The 17899-nt window shown below is 39.1% G+C and overlaps 1 protein-coding gene across 4 annotated transcripts in view; it reads left to right on the top strand.

The window, feature by feature from the left end:
* Window positions 1-16383, top strand: part of DOCK8 (dedicator of cytokinesis 8) — a 101804-nt gene extending 85421 nt beyond the window's left edge. For 2 of the 4 annotated variants that reach the window (XM_083816391.1, XM_083816390.1), the window contains exons 38-48: window positions 290-390; window positions 848-1040; window positions 5752-5895; window positions 6784-6915; window positions 7726-7860; window positions 8398-8487; window positions 9533-9769; window positions 10409-10552; window positions 12083-12189; window positions 13092-13259; window positions 13890-16383. In XM_083816391.1, coding sequence (XP_083672517.1) covers window positions 290-390; window positions 848-1040; window positions 5752-5895; window positions 6784-6915; window positions 7726-7860; window positions 8398-8487; window positions 9533-9769; window positions 10409-10552; window positions 12083-12189; window positions 13092-13259; window positions 13890-13950 — 1512 coding nt within the window. In that variant the 3' untranslated portion in view covers window positions 13951-16383. The remainder of the gene's footprint in view (window positions 1-289; window positions 391-847; window positions 1041-5751; window positions 5896-6783; window positions 6916-7725; window positions 7861-8397; window positions 8488-9532; window positions 9770-10408; window positions 10553-12082; window positions 12190-13091; window positions 13260-13889) is intronic. The other 2 variants (XM_083816393.1, XM_083816392.1) reach the window with 1 other exon arrangement.
* The last annotated feature ends 1516 nt before the right edge of the window (window positions 16384-17899 follow it).

Genomic DNA, 17899 nt, shown 5'->3' with positions numbered 1-17899 from the left:
TGTGCTGTTTTGCTTTGTTTATTTTTTTCCATTCAGAATTAAACTGATCACAGGGGTCCAACTCATTTTGATTCATTAAAATGTATGTATAAGATTTACTATGTCAGCAGTGTTTGCTGCATTGAGTAGAGCTGGAAAAACATACCTAGTAGCAATTCAGCATCCTGTCATTTCCTTGGCTAAGAGGAACTAAATGGGAATAACTTATCATTTGGTGAAGATGCTGGTGTTTTTCTAGAAGGGAAAAAAAATGCGTGAGAAATTCATGTTGATCTTTATATTACTGCAGGTAGAGGAGCTGCTGTGTAATCTGAACAGCATCCTGTCAGATACGGTGAAAATGAGGGAATTTCAGGAAGATCCAGAGATGCTCATGGATCTCATGTACAGGTGAATCCACTTACAGTTGTTACTGAGGAAATTCTGCAGTGAGGTGAGCACAAGAGCTGTGTATGTTAGGGACAATCTGTGGACAAAACCAATGGCTGTTCTGCATGTACACTGCTACTTCAGCACAGCTGACCTCTCTCAGGGGGCCCAGGCAGGATGGACAGTGTTGCAGTGGAGCCGTGGGAGGTGGCTGGTGGACATGGGCCTGGGCAAGGACAGGAGTCAGGGACTAATGATCACCGAAGGGTCCAGGATTCAGGAATTTTACTCTCCTCATAATCTCTCTCTGTCCTCGTTCCTCTTCCCTAGTTATTTCATTTGCCCAGTGCTCAGTGAATCATATTCACGGAATAAAGAAACAGGTGTCCGCTTCCATTTACCCTGGAACTATAGGGGTCCTTTCTGTTATTTGAGAAGAAGAGATCAGTCATATCTCCTTTCTTCCTCGTGTTGTTAGAATTGCTAAAGGATACCAGACATCGCCTGACTTGAGACTGACTTGGCTGCAGAATATGGCAGAGAAGCACACCAAGAGGAAGTGCTACACAGAAGCAGCCATGTGTCTTGTCCATGCTGCAGCACTGGTGGCTGAGTACCTCAGCATGCTTGAAGATCATAGCTATCTCCCAGTGGGCAGTGTCAGCTTTCAGGTAAGGAGAGGATCCGAAGTTCTGACAGTATAAGGCTGGGATGATCTGTCATGGTGTGTGTATTTCTTCCTGTGTTAAAGCAGAGTAAGAGTGCATGTATGGAAAGGAAAAGTTACAGTGAATCCATCAATGCTTTTGATAGGTTGTGCTTAAGATTTATTACACTCACTGATGAAAACTGGTACTGTAGTATCTCTCTGTCTCTATTTTCTCTTTGCATCCTTTGGATGCTGTAATCTCACGTTTGCCAAATAGAACCCTTCTATTATCATATATCTTTTCCTAGGGTTGTTTCTTAATAACTAGAGATGAATCTTTCAACCTTCTTTCGGATAAGCTAGGTAACTGGAGTTACTGTGTTCTTTTAGATATGTTCTCCAATTCTTTGACAGTCCTCTAGTTACTAACCAACATCCTTCTGAGTAGTGAATGGCATAATCATATTAGTCTATAAGCAGTAAAAGTGTCCCATAAATTCTCTAACCCTGTGAAGTACCATCTCTCAGTTTTATCTTCAAAGACTCCACTGGTTGTTTTGGCCTTGTTGAGCTCATTTCTCAGTGATACATTGATCTTTTCCAAAGAATTTTTGTGGTTTTTGTTTGTTTATTTGTTTTCTTACACACTTCTTTTCTACATCTCATGGATAAGGAAGTCATTCTTTATTGTCACTTAGACATTGTGAAATGCAACTATTTATTTGTACATAGTTTGTCAGATTATGCAGTTTTAGTTATCCTTACCTGAACTAATTTTTGTGCCAACTTACTGAGTTTATCACTTTTTTTTCCACACATAATTAAAAACCAGAAATGACTGTACCCTTAAAATATCCCCATGTGTAGATTATTCATTTGTGATTATTGTCTAAGACATGTGAAGATCTATCTAAGACTATTTTTCATTTGTAGCATTTGCTGCAATGCTTTGGAATCATTCTAAGCAATTAATAGAAATGTTGTGCAGTACTAACTCAGATGTTGGATAGACATCTGTTGTTTGGGCATTATTGCCTTTGTCAGATTATAATCTCTTTAAAAGTAGAACCTGAGTTTCTATAGTCTGTGTTGATTCAGATTAATTACAATCTCTGATTTTTTTTCCTTAGTAAAAGTTTGTATCAGAATTTCCGCTATTTTGTCTGGAATGTAGCCTGATAAACCTACCAATGGCTGCTTATCCTGTTCGCTTTTTTAAAAATGTAGTCCCCAAAAGACATTTCCTCCTCTGGAACTTCTCCAGTTTTCCAAAACATACAGCAACTCAGTACTAGCTGCATGAATACCCTTTTGCTTAGTTCATTCGAAGAGTTGAGGGGCACATTTTATGATCCAGGTGATTTTGAAATGGCTAACACTAGTAGTTGGTACATTCATCATCCCTTGATATAATCACAACACATTTGCTTTTTCCCTTCAGAATAGTAAATGTGAATATTATTGAACCACATGGCATTTTGCATTGAGTTTAATATGTTGGGGAATAGTATTCACAATTCCACCTTAGCAATCAGGCAACGGACTAGCATTATTAGAATTCCTTTACAATTAGTACACTGGTAGTTACCTGTATATACTTCTTACTGGATAATATTCTGGCCATGGATTTACACTTCTGCATCCCTTATTCTTTTGCATCCCATATCAGTTTTGCATTCCTGACTTGTAACTTACAATAATTATTTCTATTTTCTTCTTTCCTCCCTACTTGTTTTATATGATTATCGTCTGCATGTAGATGAAATCTGCATTCCTTTTCCAAGGTCTTTCTGCTCCCAGTCTACCATGAACACTTGTAATCTTGCGCAGTTGACCTTAATGCAATTCCTTCTTTCCTTCCTCCCAGACTGATCAGATGAATGAGTATGGTTCCAGTTATTTTAGAGAACTAAAGTCTATTCTACAAGGCACTAGAGAAGTTAAAACTTAGGAGTTAAGAGTATCTTAGACAAATCAGTCTCCTTTGTCAAAATGCTTATGTAACTACATTTGCTAAAGGAACAGTTGCTCCATAGGGGAGCGGGAATTAAATGCCTTAATGACCAGAAACCCAATTACAAAACTCTTCATCTGACAGCATAATTTTAAACCTCAGTTTGCTCAATGACAATAATTAACTATAATAGCACTTCGCATTTTACAAAGCTTTTCAAGAGAGGAGCTCCCGTTCTTTACAAATAGGTTTGTGTTTTGTAGCACCTGTGATTACCTTGTTCAGATGACCTCTTTAAAAAAAGAATAACACTACTCAAAGTGTCCCAGCTTTACCTGGAGTTCCAGATCTCACCCACTGATTCTTTCTGTATCCATTTCTCCATTTAGCTTGAATATGGAATTAACTAGTATTGGTGATATGTATTCAGTTGTGGAATTGAGAGAATTAATGTGTATAAAAACTATTGTTCTGAATGAGCAGAAGTGTTATCTTTTTATATACGTATATATGCATAAAAGAGTAAAGTGATGTAGCAAAGAATTAAACGAGTTGACATAGGTCTCTTGTGACAACTCCATTAACATCCAGACAACTGGTTGTCAGTGATATAACACTTGTCCTTATACTGTGCCAGGCAAAACTGTATATGCTCCCATCTCTGCAATCATAAAACTATCCCTGGAGATTAGCAATTTGTGTTTGCAATAAATCACCCTTACAAGTGATGAGGAGGACTTAAGGAAACCATGAACTACATGTGGACTAACTATAAAGTCACTTTATATTACCACAGACAAGGTCCTAGTATGTGTACGTCTACCTGCTGAGACACATGGCTAATTAGCCTGGGCCTGGTGTCAGGCTAATTCAGCTATGCTGTTTTAGGGATCTAAGTTGCAGTCTTCCTTCCTAACATGGGGATAAGGGCCGATGATCACTGTCAAGCCTCTTGAGTTCACAAAAGTGTCACTTTTCCTTAAAGAAAAATAGGTCCATGAGGTCCAAAATAATTGCAAATAATATATGACATAACTTATGTATTGCCTTTATCATATAGTGACTTACAAAATTCTTCCATATGGAAGGTAGATCAAGGTTAAAGGTGAATGAGGTATGTCCACTTTGCAAAACATCATACTAGCACCAGAAATATGTCATGGAGGGTGGCCTCCTATTAGAACATGTGGATTGTAAAACATGGAAATACATGTCTGACATAAGTTATTACAGATTTAGAGCCAAAGAAGAGATAATTAATGTCTGTGATTTTCTTGGTTTTCTCTCACAAATAAATCACTTCTCTGGACACTTTTCCCATTGCTAAAGAAAACAAAACAAGAAAGCCCTCAAAAGCTGCATGCCACTCTCTGAAAACAGTCTTAACGGCTACTGCTACAGAAAGCCAGGAATTGAACTGTAACGTGTTGTATGAGTTTCCCTAGATATGTGCCAGGTATGCCAACTGTGGTTTATGTCACTGTCTTCCATGACATGAAATTGGTAGGTCAAAAATGGCAGGCATTGGAACGCTAAAAGGTGCTGCAGTTTTCCCTCTGGCTGAAATTCAGACACATTCTTAACTCCTGCAGATGCTGTCCTGAGCTTTGTGCTCACCCTTGCAGTGGAGCTGACATGGTGTTCAGACTAGACACGGTAATGGCAGCATGGCTGGAGTAAATTTCACCTGTGGAGGAATAAATACAGCTACAAAATCCACAGGGAAAAGTCCTGTGTTGCTAATGATATGTGATGCCAATTCCTTATCTGAAATCTGATCAATAGTAACAGCCCTCAGTGTCTCTGCAGTTTTATAAAGATGTCTTTCAGGAGTCAGATAGCTAGCCAACTGGCATCTATCCTGCACTCAGATAGATTGCCGTTGTCAGTTCTGCTGAAGTGAGACACCATGACACCAAGTTAACTTCTTTTAATTACTAACAAATTGAACCCTAGGATTACTGCTGCTCTTGAAAGTCACATATGCTAGTTCCATATTGTATTTGCACATATTTTAATGTGCATTTACATGTAGTTCTATATATTCTAATAGTTTTTATGTTGGTTCTACCCAGTGTCATTAATCCAAAGGGATCCTGAAGAGCTGTGGACTTGTTACTTTGTGGTCTAGAATCTCAAAAGAGTGACTGACACTGCATAATTTACTTAGTTTTATTTAAACACACGATAAGATCAGTAACTTTAACAAAAAAATGAGTAAATTGTTTAGGATCAAGGTGTAACAGGGTAGAGGCTGAGCCAAGAAGGAACATTCCAGTATTATAGTTCTTAGAATAATATCGTATATGTTCTACTTCTTTGTTTGCAGAAGTTGTAAAATTAACAACTTGAAAATTCAGCTTATTCAAACAGCTCACAAGAGACCTGATGTACAGCCTGAATTTTTTTCACCTCTGAGGTAAAAGAAACTGAAAGGGTATGGCTGCTAGTGACCGCTGCAGCATAGGAGATTCTGTGCATTGCAGATCCAGGGAAATCCAGCTACCAGAGGAAGGTCAGTTAGTGATCTACAGGAGTTTGCCTTTTAAACCTGAGGCGAGAAAGTTTAGGATTCTTCTAAAAATCTCCTGATCTGTCATCTGTGAAGATTTATGATGTTCCATTTGCTTCTAAATAAGATTTAACTATTTACCCCCTGGCTGCACTTCCATCTCATTCTTCTTCCTGTCATATAAATATGTTGAAACTGTTTCTGCCTGGGTCTTTACTGTAGACTATTGCTCTTGGATCCTGATTTTTCTACTCTGATTTATTTTAGAACATTTCATCTAATGTGCTGGAGGAATCTGCTGTTTCAGATGATGTTTTGTCTCCAGACGAAGATGGTATATGTTCTGGGAGGTATTTTTCAGAAAGTGGTCTGGTAGGGCTACTGGAACAAGCAGCAGAACTCTTCAGCACGGTGAGTGAGGGCCAAAAGCATGGGGAGATGTAGAGGGGCTATGCCAGCTTGTTTTCCTGCACACAAGGAATGGCAGGCTTACTGCTCAGCCAGGCTCCACAGATCTGCCCCACTGCAGATGACAAAGGAAGGGATGCATCTTGTGGTTGACCCAGCCTTGTCTCAAACAGCTCCACATAACACACTTTACAAGTAGCCTAGCTCAGCCACGTACCCACCTCTACTGTGGGGACTACAGGCAGCATCAACAGAAAGTGATTGACTTTCTGGCTGATATTTTCATGGGATGGTACATCTTAAAAAAAAAGGGCCTGCTTAAAATACAGATTTTATGAAAGATGTGAGAGTTACTGCTATGCTTTCACACAGAGTATAACCACTGACCTAAAAATCTACCCTTACTATGTAGAGAGTCACGATGTTAATACTCAACTAGCTCATTGCATTGCTGCAGTGGTAAAGAGCATTATTTAGCATCTCTGAAGAAATCATTTGGGTTCCTTTATTGCAGATGCAGATTTTGTTGCTCGTTGGTCTCAATAAAGCTATACACACAAAACAAATCCATTCCCTTCTTCTCACCTAGAACTCTAACTGTTCTGGTCCATAACCAGAAACCACGTTCTTCACACAGGAATTTGGGGCTGAGAGCTCAGCAGATCAGAGATCCAAATTTGATCCAGTTTTTGGTTTAGAGCTACTTTAAGAACTACTCTTCTAGTATTATTGGATTTTAGAAAGCTAAAACAAATTACATAACAGATTGAAGTCCCATAAATACCCTTTTCAGCCTGTCCATTGGTATAGATCCAGTTCCTTTTCAGAGTGCCTGAGGACTCATTTCTTTTCTTCTATGTTTTTTTCTTTTTTTCCCTTTTTTTTCCCAAGGGAGGATTGTATGAAACTGTGAATGAGGTGTACAAAATTGTCATCCCTATACTGGAAGCACATCGAGACTTCAGAAAGCTTACCTTGACACACAGCAAGCTACAGAAGGCCTTTGACAGCATTATTAATAAGGTACTTGTAAGGCAAGGCAGCACTAGCAAGACAGGTTACTGGGTTGCACTGTTTGTTTATGACTGGTGATAATAAAATGAAAACTGGTATGAACTAGATTCATTTCCTTTTTGTAATAACAGCTACCATCTGCTTTGTCTTACCTGTGAAGTACACTCTACAGTGAAACAGGCTCTATTCTCCCTGTAAGAAAAAGAAGAAATGAATCTAAAACTGTTTTAGAGTTACAGAAGAACATCTGAACAGACCTAGAAGAAGAAATTGCCTGATTCAACCTGGCCACATCGACTTAAGAAAAACAACCTTCTTGTCCATTAGCTAGTATTTTCAATGCTCAAATAGAAGAAAGACAAATGCCTGGCTGAATTCTCAACATGCGTGCTGCCCCCTAATTTCTCTACCTCCAGAAACATTTTACTACTGAGTCTAGTCAGTTTCAAGTTCTTACCAACCGTTGCTCATTGCCAAATTTGAATTTTGTCAAGTTTGATGGAATTAAAAAAACATATGAATATATTATTTTGTTTTGTAAAAGTCACTTCATGGTCAGCCTAAATTTTAAGTTAGGTTTCAGTCAAATCTGCCCTTCACCTCTATGCTTGCTTTCATGAACATGTGCTTCTAATTCATTGGCATTGAAAACACATAAAACTAAATATGACTCTGAATTATGGGAAGATGTAGGATTAGTAGGTTTTCAGTTGTTTTCAGTACATCAAATTGAAAAAAAAAAAAAAGGCATTCAAAGTATTCTATGTTGCCATTGAATAAAAAGTAATTGTAATTTTCCTCTTTTTCTGCATCATTTAGGGTCAAAAGCGAATGTTTGGAACTTACTTCCGTGTTGGTTTCTATGGATCTAAATTTGGGGACTTAGATGAACAGGAATTTGTTTATAAGGAGCCTGCAATTACCAAACTTCCAGAGATTTCTCACAGATTAGAGGTAAAGAAAAAAATGTTGTGATAATATAATCTCCTATGCTATGTCATACTTTCTAATGAATGTGCACAACTCTAATATTATTACTGATATACAGAAATCAATCACAATCTGATCTATACCATAGATTATTCCCTTTGTATATATCCTTTCTTTTATAGCCTTTTTACGGCAAAATGATGAAAGTGATCCATTCTCAGTACCTTGAGGCCATGTCGCTAATGGGAAGATTCATGATATGTTGAATGATTTGATCTAAACAGGCCCAATATTTGCTTTGGTACCTTTTCAACTTTTTCTTCAAACTGCAATGTTCTCTTCTTCTCTTTTTAGCTGGAGCTTTACATTTTTGTGAGCAGCTCACACTGAGCTTTGTCAATAAGGTGCCTGAGCCTGGCCAGCTGTTGTTCATGAAGCAGTGTGTTTACTGTACAGAGCCCAGAAATAGTCATAGTTGCTCCTTTTCCCTAGAGACACTTAGGTCAATAGCTTTGTATTAAGGACTTAAAACACTCTGGAATAATTCTGTTTCTTTTCCAGGGATTTTATGGCCAGTGTTTTGGGGAGGATGCTGTGGAAGTGATTAAAGACTCCGCTCCTGTAGACAAAAGCAAGCTGGATCCTAATAAGGTAGGGAAAGTACTACTGAGTTGAGTACTTCATCACAGAAGAGAAAGGGAGAGAGAGGGATCTCCTTCCTTGAAGCTTTTATATTCAAACAGCAAAGCACAAAAACAAAACAAACAAAAAAAAAAACAACACTACAGCTATACCTGTGTGACTAGGGAGGTCCTTAAAGCCAAGAGAGTCAACCATATCCTGGGGTGCATCAAGGTAGCCAGTCAAGCAAAGGGATTGTCCTGCTTTTCTCAGCATTGGTGTGGCCTCACCTCAAGTACCTCGTGCAGTTTTGGGCACCACAATACAAAAAGGACATTAAACTATTAGAGAGCATCCAAAAGAGTGCTGTGAAGATGGTGAAGAGTTTAGAGGACAAGAGGTATGAGGAGCAGCTGAGGCCCCTTGGTTTGCTCAGCCCAGAGCAGAGCAGGCTGAGGGGAGGCCTCATGGCGGCCTGCAGCTCCCTCACGAGGGGAGCGGAGGGGCAGGCGCTGAGCTCTGCTCTCTGGGGACAGCGACAGGGCCCGAGGGAACGGCGTGGAGCTGGGACAGGGGAGGGTCAGGCTGGGTGTTAGGGAAAGGTTCTGCACCCAGAGGGTGGTCGGGCACTGGGACAGGCTCCCCAGGGCAGTGGTCATGGCACTGAGTCTGATGGAGTTCAAAAAGCATTTGGATAACACTGTCAGACACATGGTCTGACATTTGGGTGATCCTCTGGGGACCCAGGAGTTGGACTCAATGGTCCTTGTGGGTTCCTTCCAACTTGGTATATTCTATGATTCCATGAAAGCTTACGTGAAAGGCTTGGTTTGGTAGCTAGTCACAGCAGATGGAAAGTTGAAGCTCTGATCTCCAGTCCCTGCTCTTGCTCTGATTCCCGGAGTTATGCTGTGCCCTCTCCAGAGATAAGTTTTGTCAGCTCTGGAGAAAAGAAGGAGCTCTGAAGGATTTGCAGCTCTGTGCAGTTCCAGACCATGCTTAGCCAAGTGTGAACTATGGGATATTTCATATGTACCATTCCTTTACTCTTTTCATTGTATTCCTCTTCTCTCAGGCATACATACAGATTACTTTTGTGGAGCCGTATTTTGATGAGTATGAGATGAAGGACAGGGTAACTTACTTTGAGAAGAACTTCAACCTCTGTCGGTTCATGTACACTACGCCTTTCACCATGGATGGGCGCCCTAGAGGAGAGCTTAGCGAGCAATACAAGAGGAACACCATCTTGACAACAATGCATGCTTTCCCCTACATCAAAACTAGAATAAATATTATCCAAAAAGAAGAGGTAATTGGGTTTTGAAGACAGATCTACTTTCTCGGGGGCTGAAGGAGTCTCTGGGCAGAGGGTAGGGAGAGGGGGAGATTTTCAAATTCTTTGCTTGACAGAAGAAAAGAAAGCTGAATTTTTCAGACATTACTCTCATAAATTGGAATGGCATAGAATAGGTAGAGAAATACAAGATGAATACTTACGGTGAAACAGAGAGGATGGAGGATATACATCCTTCTTTTGACCTCTGAGTTGCTGTGCTGGAGGATACGTGGAGCTCTGTTTATGGCTGTACTTCAGCTGATAAAGCACAGTTAAAGAGTTAAATTGGGCTCAGAGCTGCTATAGAGGCAAGGAAACTTTCTTAGCAGTAGGAAGTGGAAAACTCTTTAAGACATAAAATCAGTAACTTAGGATAATAATGAGTATGTACAAACAGGGAGTCTGATCCAAATCCTACTCTTGCAAGGTAAGACGTCAAAGAGTTGTGGATCAGATGGAGCATTTATCAAGACGGCATTTAGAAAGAACAGTCTTCCTGGACTTCACAACTACTACTCTAACATGGATTGATGGTAGTTTTATTGCCAGATTTAGAATGGTTCAACTGTGTATATAGTTCAAGTAATGAAGAATCTCTTCCATTTCCACTAGTTTATTTTAACACCAATTGAAGTTGCTATTGAAGATATGAGGAAAAAAACACAGGAACTAACTGCAGCCACAAACCAAGAGCCACCAGATGCCAAAATGTTACAAATGGTTTTGCAGGGCTCAGTTGGAGCCACTGTAAATCAGGTAAGGGATCAAAATAAGCCAGATGAATATTTCCTGCATAATGCTCTGCACTTTTTCCGCAATAATCTCTTGCACTGGGACAAGTACATTTAGTCAGACACATTTAGTCACAATGTGCATTTAAACTTTATCCGTTGATACATAGTTCTTGTATTCTGTACAGTCATTAGGACTTTCTGCTCATAGATTTAGGGAGCATAAATAGTTTATCCTCCATTCATTTGCAGGTTTGTGCACGTGCATACACTTTCCAAGTCCTGGTTGAAAGCAGAAACACTAAAATGCTTAGACATTGTGTTTCTGTGATATTGCCACCCCAGGTGATATAAGAAGTGCTAGATACATCTCATGAGAGCTTGGTTCTCAGGTCACAGAGCCTCTAACATGGATTAGATCAGCTGAGGTATGGGTGTCAGGTCTAGGAAATGCTCTAAACTGACATAACATGTCTCTGTTGACAAGAATGGTCTTCCATGCTCCCTTCGTGTCCACAGTTCCTTCTTTTCAAACCAATACAGATGCAGAGGATTTCTCTGGCAGAGGGATAAAAAATTAAAAATAAAAATAAAAAAGAAAAATGAAAGGAGGCAATCTTCTCTTTTATTACTCAAGTAGTTCTCAGCACAGTTCCTTCATCAGGTTTGCTATGTGGTTGTGTCAAGTAGAGGTGAAGTCAAGCAGAGGTGGGAGTGTTTCTCCTGGCAAAAGTGCTTGTTGAAGTGCTGTGTTGGTTGTAGGTGCAGATACTCACATAAGCCTTGTGGATTCATCCAAGGATTTTCTATTTCTAACACACTAGCCATCTCAGCCATTTTGTTCACTCCAGATGCGTCCTCAGGGAATTAATATAATAATAACTCTGCTGTGGGATCATCACAAACTGACAGTTCACAGAAAATACATGAAGCCAAATACATGGGTGCTCAAAAAGAAAGCTGAGATGTGGCTATAATAACATAAATATGCCCAGTAAAAATAAATAAATAAATAAATAAACCTGAAAGGAAAGAATGGAAGTCGGCATTATTTGCCTTTTCACAGGACTTGGTTTCTTTGCTGAAAGCCTAAATACACTTGGTTTCTCCAGATTCTTCATCAGCCAAAGCCTCCAGTATGAAGTAAGATGCAGTTTTGAGCTTTGGAGAGTGGCACCTTTCTGCCCTGGGCTTATCTAACTCCCTTGAGGTCTTTGTAATACCAAGCATAAGGAACTGTGTTTCTCTCATGTAACCAGATTTGGTAGTACAGCTACCCCAGATCTTCTCTATTGACTAGAATTTGTTCTTTCTCTTCTTTGTGGGCCTGGAGGAGAAATAAAAGGAGGAGAGGATAAAATACAATAGGCAAAAACTCTAACAAAAATAAAATAGGGAAAAAACAAGCAAAAACGTCCTGTTCTCATGACTGTGCATGGTTTTATTTTCTTTCATAATTCTACACATGAAATAACAAACAAAATAACCAAACATGTGGTCTGTTTTCAGTCTAAGCAGATGTTTTTCTGATATTTTCCTTTGTTATTCCTACAAGGGACCGCTAGAGGTAGCACAAGTGTTCCTGGCTGAAATTCCAGCAGACCCCAAACTTTATCGACATCACAACAAGCTGAGGTTATGCTTCAAAGAATTTATAATGAGGTCAGTAAAACAAAACTGAAATATTGAATTGCATCAATAATGTCAGTAATGGCAATAATGCAACAGTAATATGACTGTGTAATAAATTATGCAAACTAGAACCACAAATCCTGACAGCTCACGCTTCAGACACTTGGTGCAGAACTTGTCTCTGCTTCATGGTCAGTGCTTTGGTGGGTTTTGCATCCCAAATGAGAGTAAATTTTAACACTTCAAAAGAATTATGTAGAAAATAAGAGCTTAAATTTGTTTTATCTTCTGATATTTTAGGGAAATTGAGCACTTAAGACTAATGCTTTGATTTTATTAGAAGATATTTATATATAGGAATATAAATGTATAAATATTTCTTATATATATTTATATAAGAAAATGTTTGACCCTCTCAGGACACGTTGGTAGTGGTAGACACATACGGCCTTTGCTTTGAGATATGCTTGTAAATTTTAATAAGCATACTCATGTAGCAAGATACTTATCCTTTTAGTCCAGACAAAGCACAATTGCTGAAGGACAACTCTGAATAAAATCAGAATGAGCCTTGTGCATATAATACTACTGTCAGATACCGTAGCTGCATGTGTTGACAGTAAGTTGGCCAGTTACTCAGTATTCTGCAACCATTACATTTATTTTGTATTATTATTGTTTGTTGTTTTGTTTTTATTTTTATTAGCTCTCTCATGCGTTTCTAATTTCCTTAAAAATATTACTTCAGTTTGTGTACTTCGACAGAGATTTCTTACTTGTCCTTTATCACTTTCAACTTGACCAGATATCACAGGAATGGCTGGCCTGGAGGAGCCAGCAACTGGCCTATTCAGATTACCTAATGCAAAGTTAATGAGTTTAGCAGAACTAGGTGATACATGTCATACCTTCTTTTCTTTCCTTTTGTCTAGGTGTGGTGAAGCAGTGGATAAGAACAAGCGCCTTATAACTGCTGACCAGCGGGAATATCAACAAGAACTCAAAAAGAACTACGGGAAGCTGAAGGAGAACCTTAGGCCCATGATTGAGAGGAAGATCCCAGAGCTGTACAATGCTGTAGTGAAAGTCCACAGTACAAGGTACAGACAGGGCAGGACTTTCTGTTGCAGCTATACAAAAATATGCCTTTTTTTTTTTTTTCAGGAGGAAAGGCAGGTTTACCAGCAGCAAAAAACAGGCCATAATACACACTGTCAAATTCATACTTGATGAAAGAAGTCTGCTGACTTCCACTGGAGCAGAATGTAGTATTGTGTTTCTCAAGCACTTCCATCATGGATTAGGGACTGATGTCATTTTAATGCACGGTGACAAAAGACTTCCCCTTCAACCTGATCAAGTGTATCTTAACCATTTCTTGAACACTTGAAGCCAGATAAGAACATGTATATTTTGAATGTATGGCACCTTGTGGTGTTAGCCAGCATGAAGTAAGAATGATTCTTTCACTTCCAGATAACATAATCCAGTCTAGTCCCATGACTGAGACAGAAGAGTCTTTATTTCTGCTCTTTACTGAAGAATATATGCTTGTTCACAAATCCATTGTGTCCAGTGTGGGGTGGGAGGGGAAGAAGGACTAAGCTTCTGGCCTGCAAACATGTAACATGTTTCAGCTGGTGATTGGGAAGCTGCTCCTTTTCACGGTGCAGGTATTTCCTGGATTTTTTTAATTTGCAAATTTTATTTCTGGATCCATTTCATTGCAGGGAATCTTTTCATAACCACAGTTTTAAGAAATATGATGCCCAGAGTTCACAGAGCACCTAAGAACTATCTGCTTCAGCCAAGGAAGAGCTTCATGCCAGAAGCCAGAAGTGATGGGAGTATTCAACACCAGTGAAATCAGAAATCTCCTCTTACAAGATAGCACGTGCTCTTTCTGGACAGCATTTATTTAAATGAGATCTCAGAGAACTGTGGGATGACTCCAAATCAACTATATCTCATAAGGGCTTGGGAAAAAGGGGGAGCTTTTTAGATGCTTTTACATTTATTGTGAAATAGTCGTGTAATGCGGAAGGGGCAGAGCATTGCAGTGATCAGTGGCATGAGATTGGTCACCACTGGCAGGCTGAGGTTTGGCTGAGGTGTTACATGAATCCAAACAAGATGTCTAAGAGACTCTGAGGAATGACGTCTATTTATGTTCCTTTTCCAAGACAGCATTTATCCATGTCCATTTGGCACTAAAACACATTCTGCAAGTTAATCACATGCTTAAATGTTTTCTTAATGAGAAGGGACATGGACCCCTGCTCAGTGTTCACTGAGCTGGAGCTGTAGGAAGGAAAAATTCCTTCAGTTTCTATCACCAGTTTCCAACACAGTGTTCAACTGCAGAGAGATTTCTGCACAAATTCTCTTACCAAAGCTCAGAAAGCAAGTAGCAAAGAGTAATTCTTATAATTTTTATTTTTTCTTTCTTCTGTATGAAAAGTATGTACATTTCCTGTGAAATGTAGAGACAACTACCTGACATGTTGGATTTCTTGTATTTCTTAATACTCAATGTCATGTTTAGCAAAGCTAATAAGTAATAGCTTAAAAAGGAGATGCTAAGCTATGACTGATTTTTATTATGTAATGCTCTTACATAGATAACCTTATTCAAAATTAACTTCAAAAGCACACAGTGAGGGTTTCCTACAAAGCACTTATGCAGGCTTTACTGCATTTAAAGATAAATTACAATGTAATTTATAATGCCTAATGCTTAGTATTTTCTGATCCCTGAGCAAGCATCTTACTAAATAGTCTTTACAACACTTTTCTGAAGTGAGGAGACATTGTTACTATTATGCAGATGGGGATGTTGTTACACAGAGATTTTAAGACTTCAGAACTCATTTAGTGAGGCCATGGCAGAACCACAATTTGCACTGTGACCTTGTTTACTGTGTAATGTTTGTGTTTTGAAATAAGTTCCCCTGATGTTACTTCCTTTCTTCTATCTTTTCACTGTTTGGAAATGATAGTTCAGTGCTGATTCAAGTAACCTATCCTATTTGCCCAAGAACATAATTTGATGTTAAAATTAAATGAAATAGTGAAATTAAGGAGTTTTTTTTCTACATACATTGTTTTAGAAAATTATACTGAACCTTTTCAGAGATCATGTGATTCTCAATACAAAACCTATTTGCTGTGTCAGTATAAGGTAGGCTGAGGCTGCTGCTTTCAGTGGAAACATTTCGACTTTTTATGCTCATCTGCAGCCTTCCCAGAAGTCCCTAGGAATTCCCTAGGAATCTTCCCAGCACTTCCATTGACATCTGAGTAAGCCAGATTTTGCATGTAATATGCAGAAGATTCACAGAGATGGTCTAACAAGACGAGGTGTGGAAACAAGTTAAATAAAATACTGCACTTATACAGCACTTAGAGTGTAAGGAAAAACTTCCCTTCTCATTCATAGTCTTGTTAAATGTAACAATCAGAAATAAATACTGTGATTTTGAAGTGAAAGCATCCAAAGTTTGTAAATATATATATATACTTTAAAAAGCTCAAAGGAAAAGATGCCTCCATGGAGTGGCTTTTCTATATTAAAGCTACTGTGAAACAGTTTTAAGTTAAAAAGATGACTAATTTCCCAAAGCTTTGAAGCCATGAAATCGCTGCCTGACAAAGCCTAGCCTCTTATCTACCTTCTTTAACAGCCTATTTTGGAAGAAGGTGAGCATACTGTCATCTTTCCACCCCATAATCCAGCCTCATTGTTTACAAGATGCTTATCCTTTACAGCTAAATATCAGAAACATCAGGTAAACAAAATCGAAACAAATGAAAAAAATCCTACAGGTGTACAATATAGTATGTAAAAGTAAGGAAGTGTTTTATGTTGTGTGGTCCTGTGCAATTGATCTCCTTGTGTTGTAACAGTTCTCTGGGTAATTTGAATACTGAAGGACTCAATGCTCAAGTTTTATGAGCTGAACACCCCTCAAACAGTTGGCCAGTCTAGCCCTCACTTTGTAGCCCACATCATCCCTTCCACAAACGACACATGGTTTGTACATTTCTTTGAAGAGTTGAACTATATGAAATGTAAATTTTCTACCTTATGATATTCTTTTTTTCAATAAAGTGACTGTTTCGTAGGAAGTTCAGAAGCACCACTGTGTTGCATCTTGTACCTCAGAAAAAATGTGTCTGAAAGCTTCAGTAGGAACAGCCTCTCCTTGTAGAATCGTCCATTCAGCAGAAAGCAAAGATTTGGGATGGGAAAGCATTGGTCTGTCCTTAGGATAAATTGTGTCTGCGCAGCTTCGCAACTTCTTTTTTCGTTCAATTGCCATGAAAAATGGCAGGTTGGAAGCTCAGTGACTGTAAAGCCCTCCTTCCTTCCTGCGGAGTGTAGGTATAACACAGAATCACACCTGATTCTTCAGTCGCATGCTCTCTGGGCTATTCAAGGTCAGAGAAGGTTGTGTGTGTCCACACATATGAGTGAGGTTCAGGGGTAAACTATGGAGACTTGCAATCAAACGCAAGCAAAACTACCTCCATCCAGATCCAGAGGTTCCCACTGGTGGCTGGGCTGAGAGTTTACCACACCTCATTTCACTCCTTGCATTTACCACCAATGAGCACCAGCTTTAAGGAGTGCGGGGCTGATTTTAAGGCTGGAATCCTCCAGCTCAGTGCCAGCATCTGCTTGTTCACAGCCCCAGCTGTGCCCCATCTTGCCACAACAGCAAGAACTCCTCAAGGTGTTACAATCTCTCAGAGCAGAGTTTGTTGCAGAAATGAACCACCTAATAACACCTAATGTTTTACTGCGTGACAGTGCCACTTCCTTCTGGAAGACAGAACCACATACAAAAAGTGTTCACAGGATGTTGCAATTACTGCTGAATTTGGAAGTGGGGTGATTTGAGGAGTAGCTCAATTGACTATGTTTTAACAATCTTTTAAGCTGGTTAAATGACGTGTTTAAAATAAGTCATCTCAGCCTGGGTAATGCACTGGTCTAACCAGGGCAGTGAAAGGAGAAGGGGCCCCTGTAGAAAAGTACTTTTTGATTACATGAATAAAGGCAATGCATGCTCACAGTAGAGCTCAAGTACTACTTGGAAAGGTAACAGTAAAACCTGGCATTGATTGACTGCTCGACAGAGTAAAATGAATATAATTCTGTGGCTGCTTATGCTCTCAGTGAGGGATTGGTTTAAACGAAATGTTTTTATTTTAAAAAGCGACTGTTTTCCAAGTGCTGAAGAATTAAAAATCTAACCTTCCAAGAGGGTGGCTGGGCAGTGGAACAGGCTCCCCAGGGCAGTGGTCACAGCACCAAGCCTGAACCAAGTGAATTCAAGAAGCATTTGGATAACGCTCTCAGACACATGATCTGATTTTGGGGTGGTCCTTTGGGGACCCAGGAGTTGGACTCGATGAGCCTTGTGGGTCCCTTCGAACATGAATATTCTATGACTCTATGAAGTTTTTTCACAAACAATAGAGTCATGGAATCCTGCTTAATAAAAAATCTTGAGGATATCAAACAAAATGTTTAGCTGATCAGGACAAACAAACAAAAATGTATTTTTTTCAGGTATCAAGAAAAGGTTGGAAGTGCTTCCAAAAGACTATCTTCCTTCTTGAGTGAAGGCATAAAATCCTGGACTTAAAACTGAGCCCTTGGGGTGACACTTTTCCTAACTGATACTACAATTAAAAACAAAACAAAAATAAATATAAAATAAAATAAAATAAA

The sequence above is a fragment of the Anser anser genome (assembly GCF_964211835.1).
Source record: "Anser anser genome assembly, chromosome: Z".
NCBI lineage: Eukaryota > Metazoa > Chordata > Aves > Anseriformes > Anatidae > Anser > Anser anser.
The sequence above is the reverse complement of the archived record's forward strand: the minus strand, read 5'-3'. Positions and strand labels throughout refer to the sequence as shown.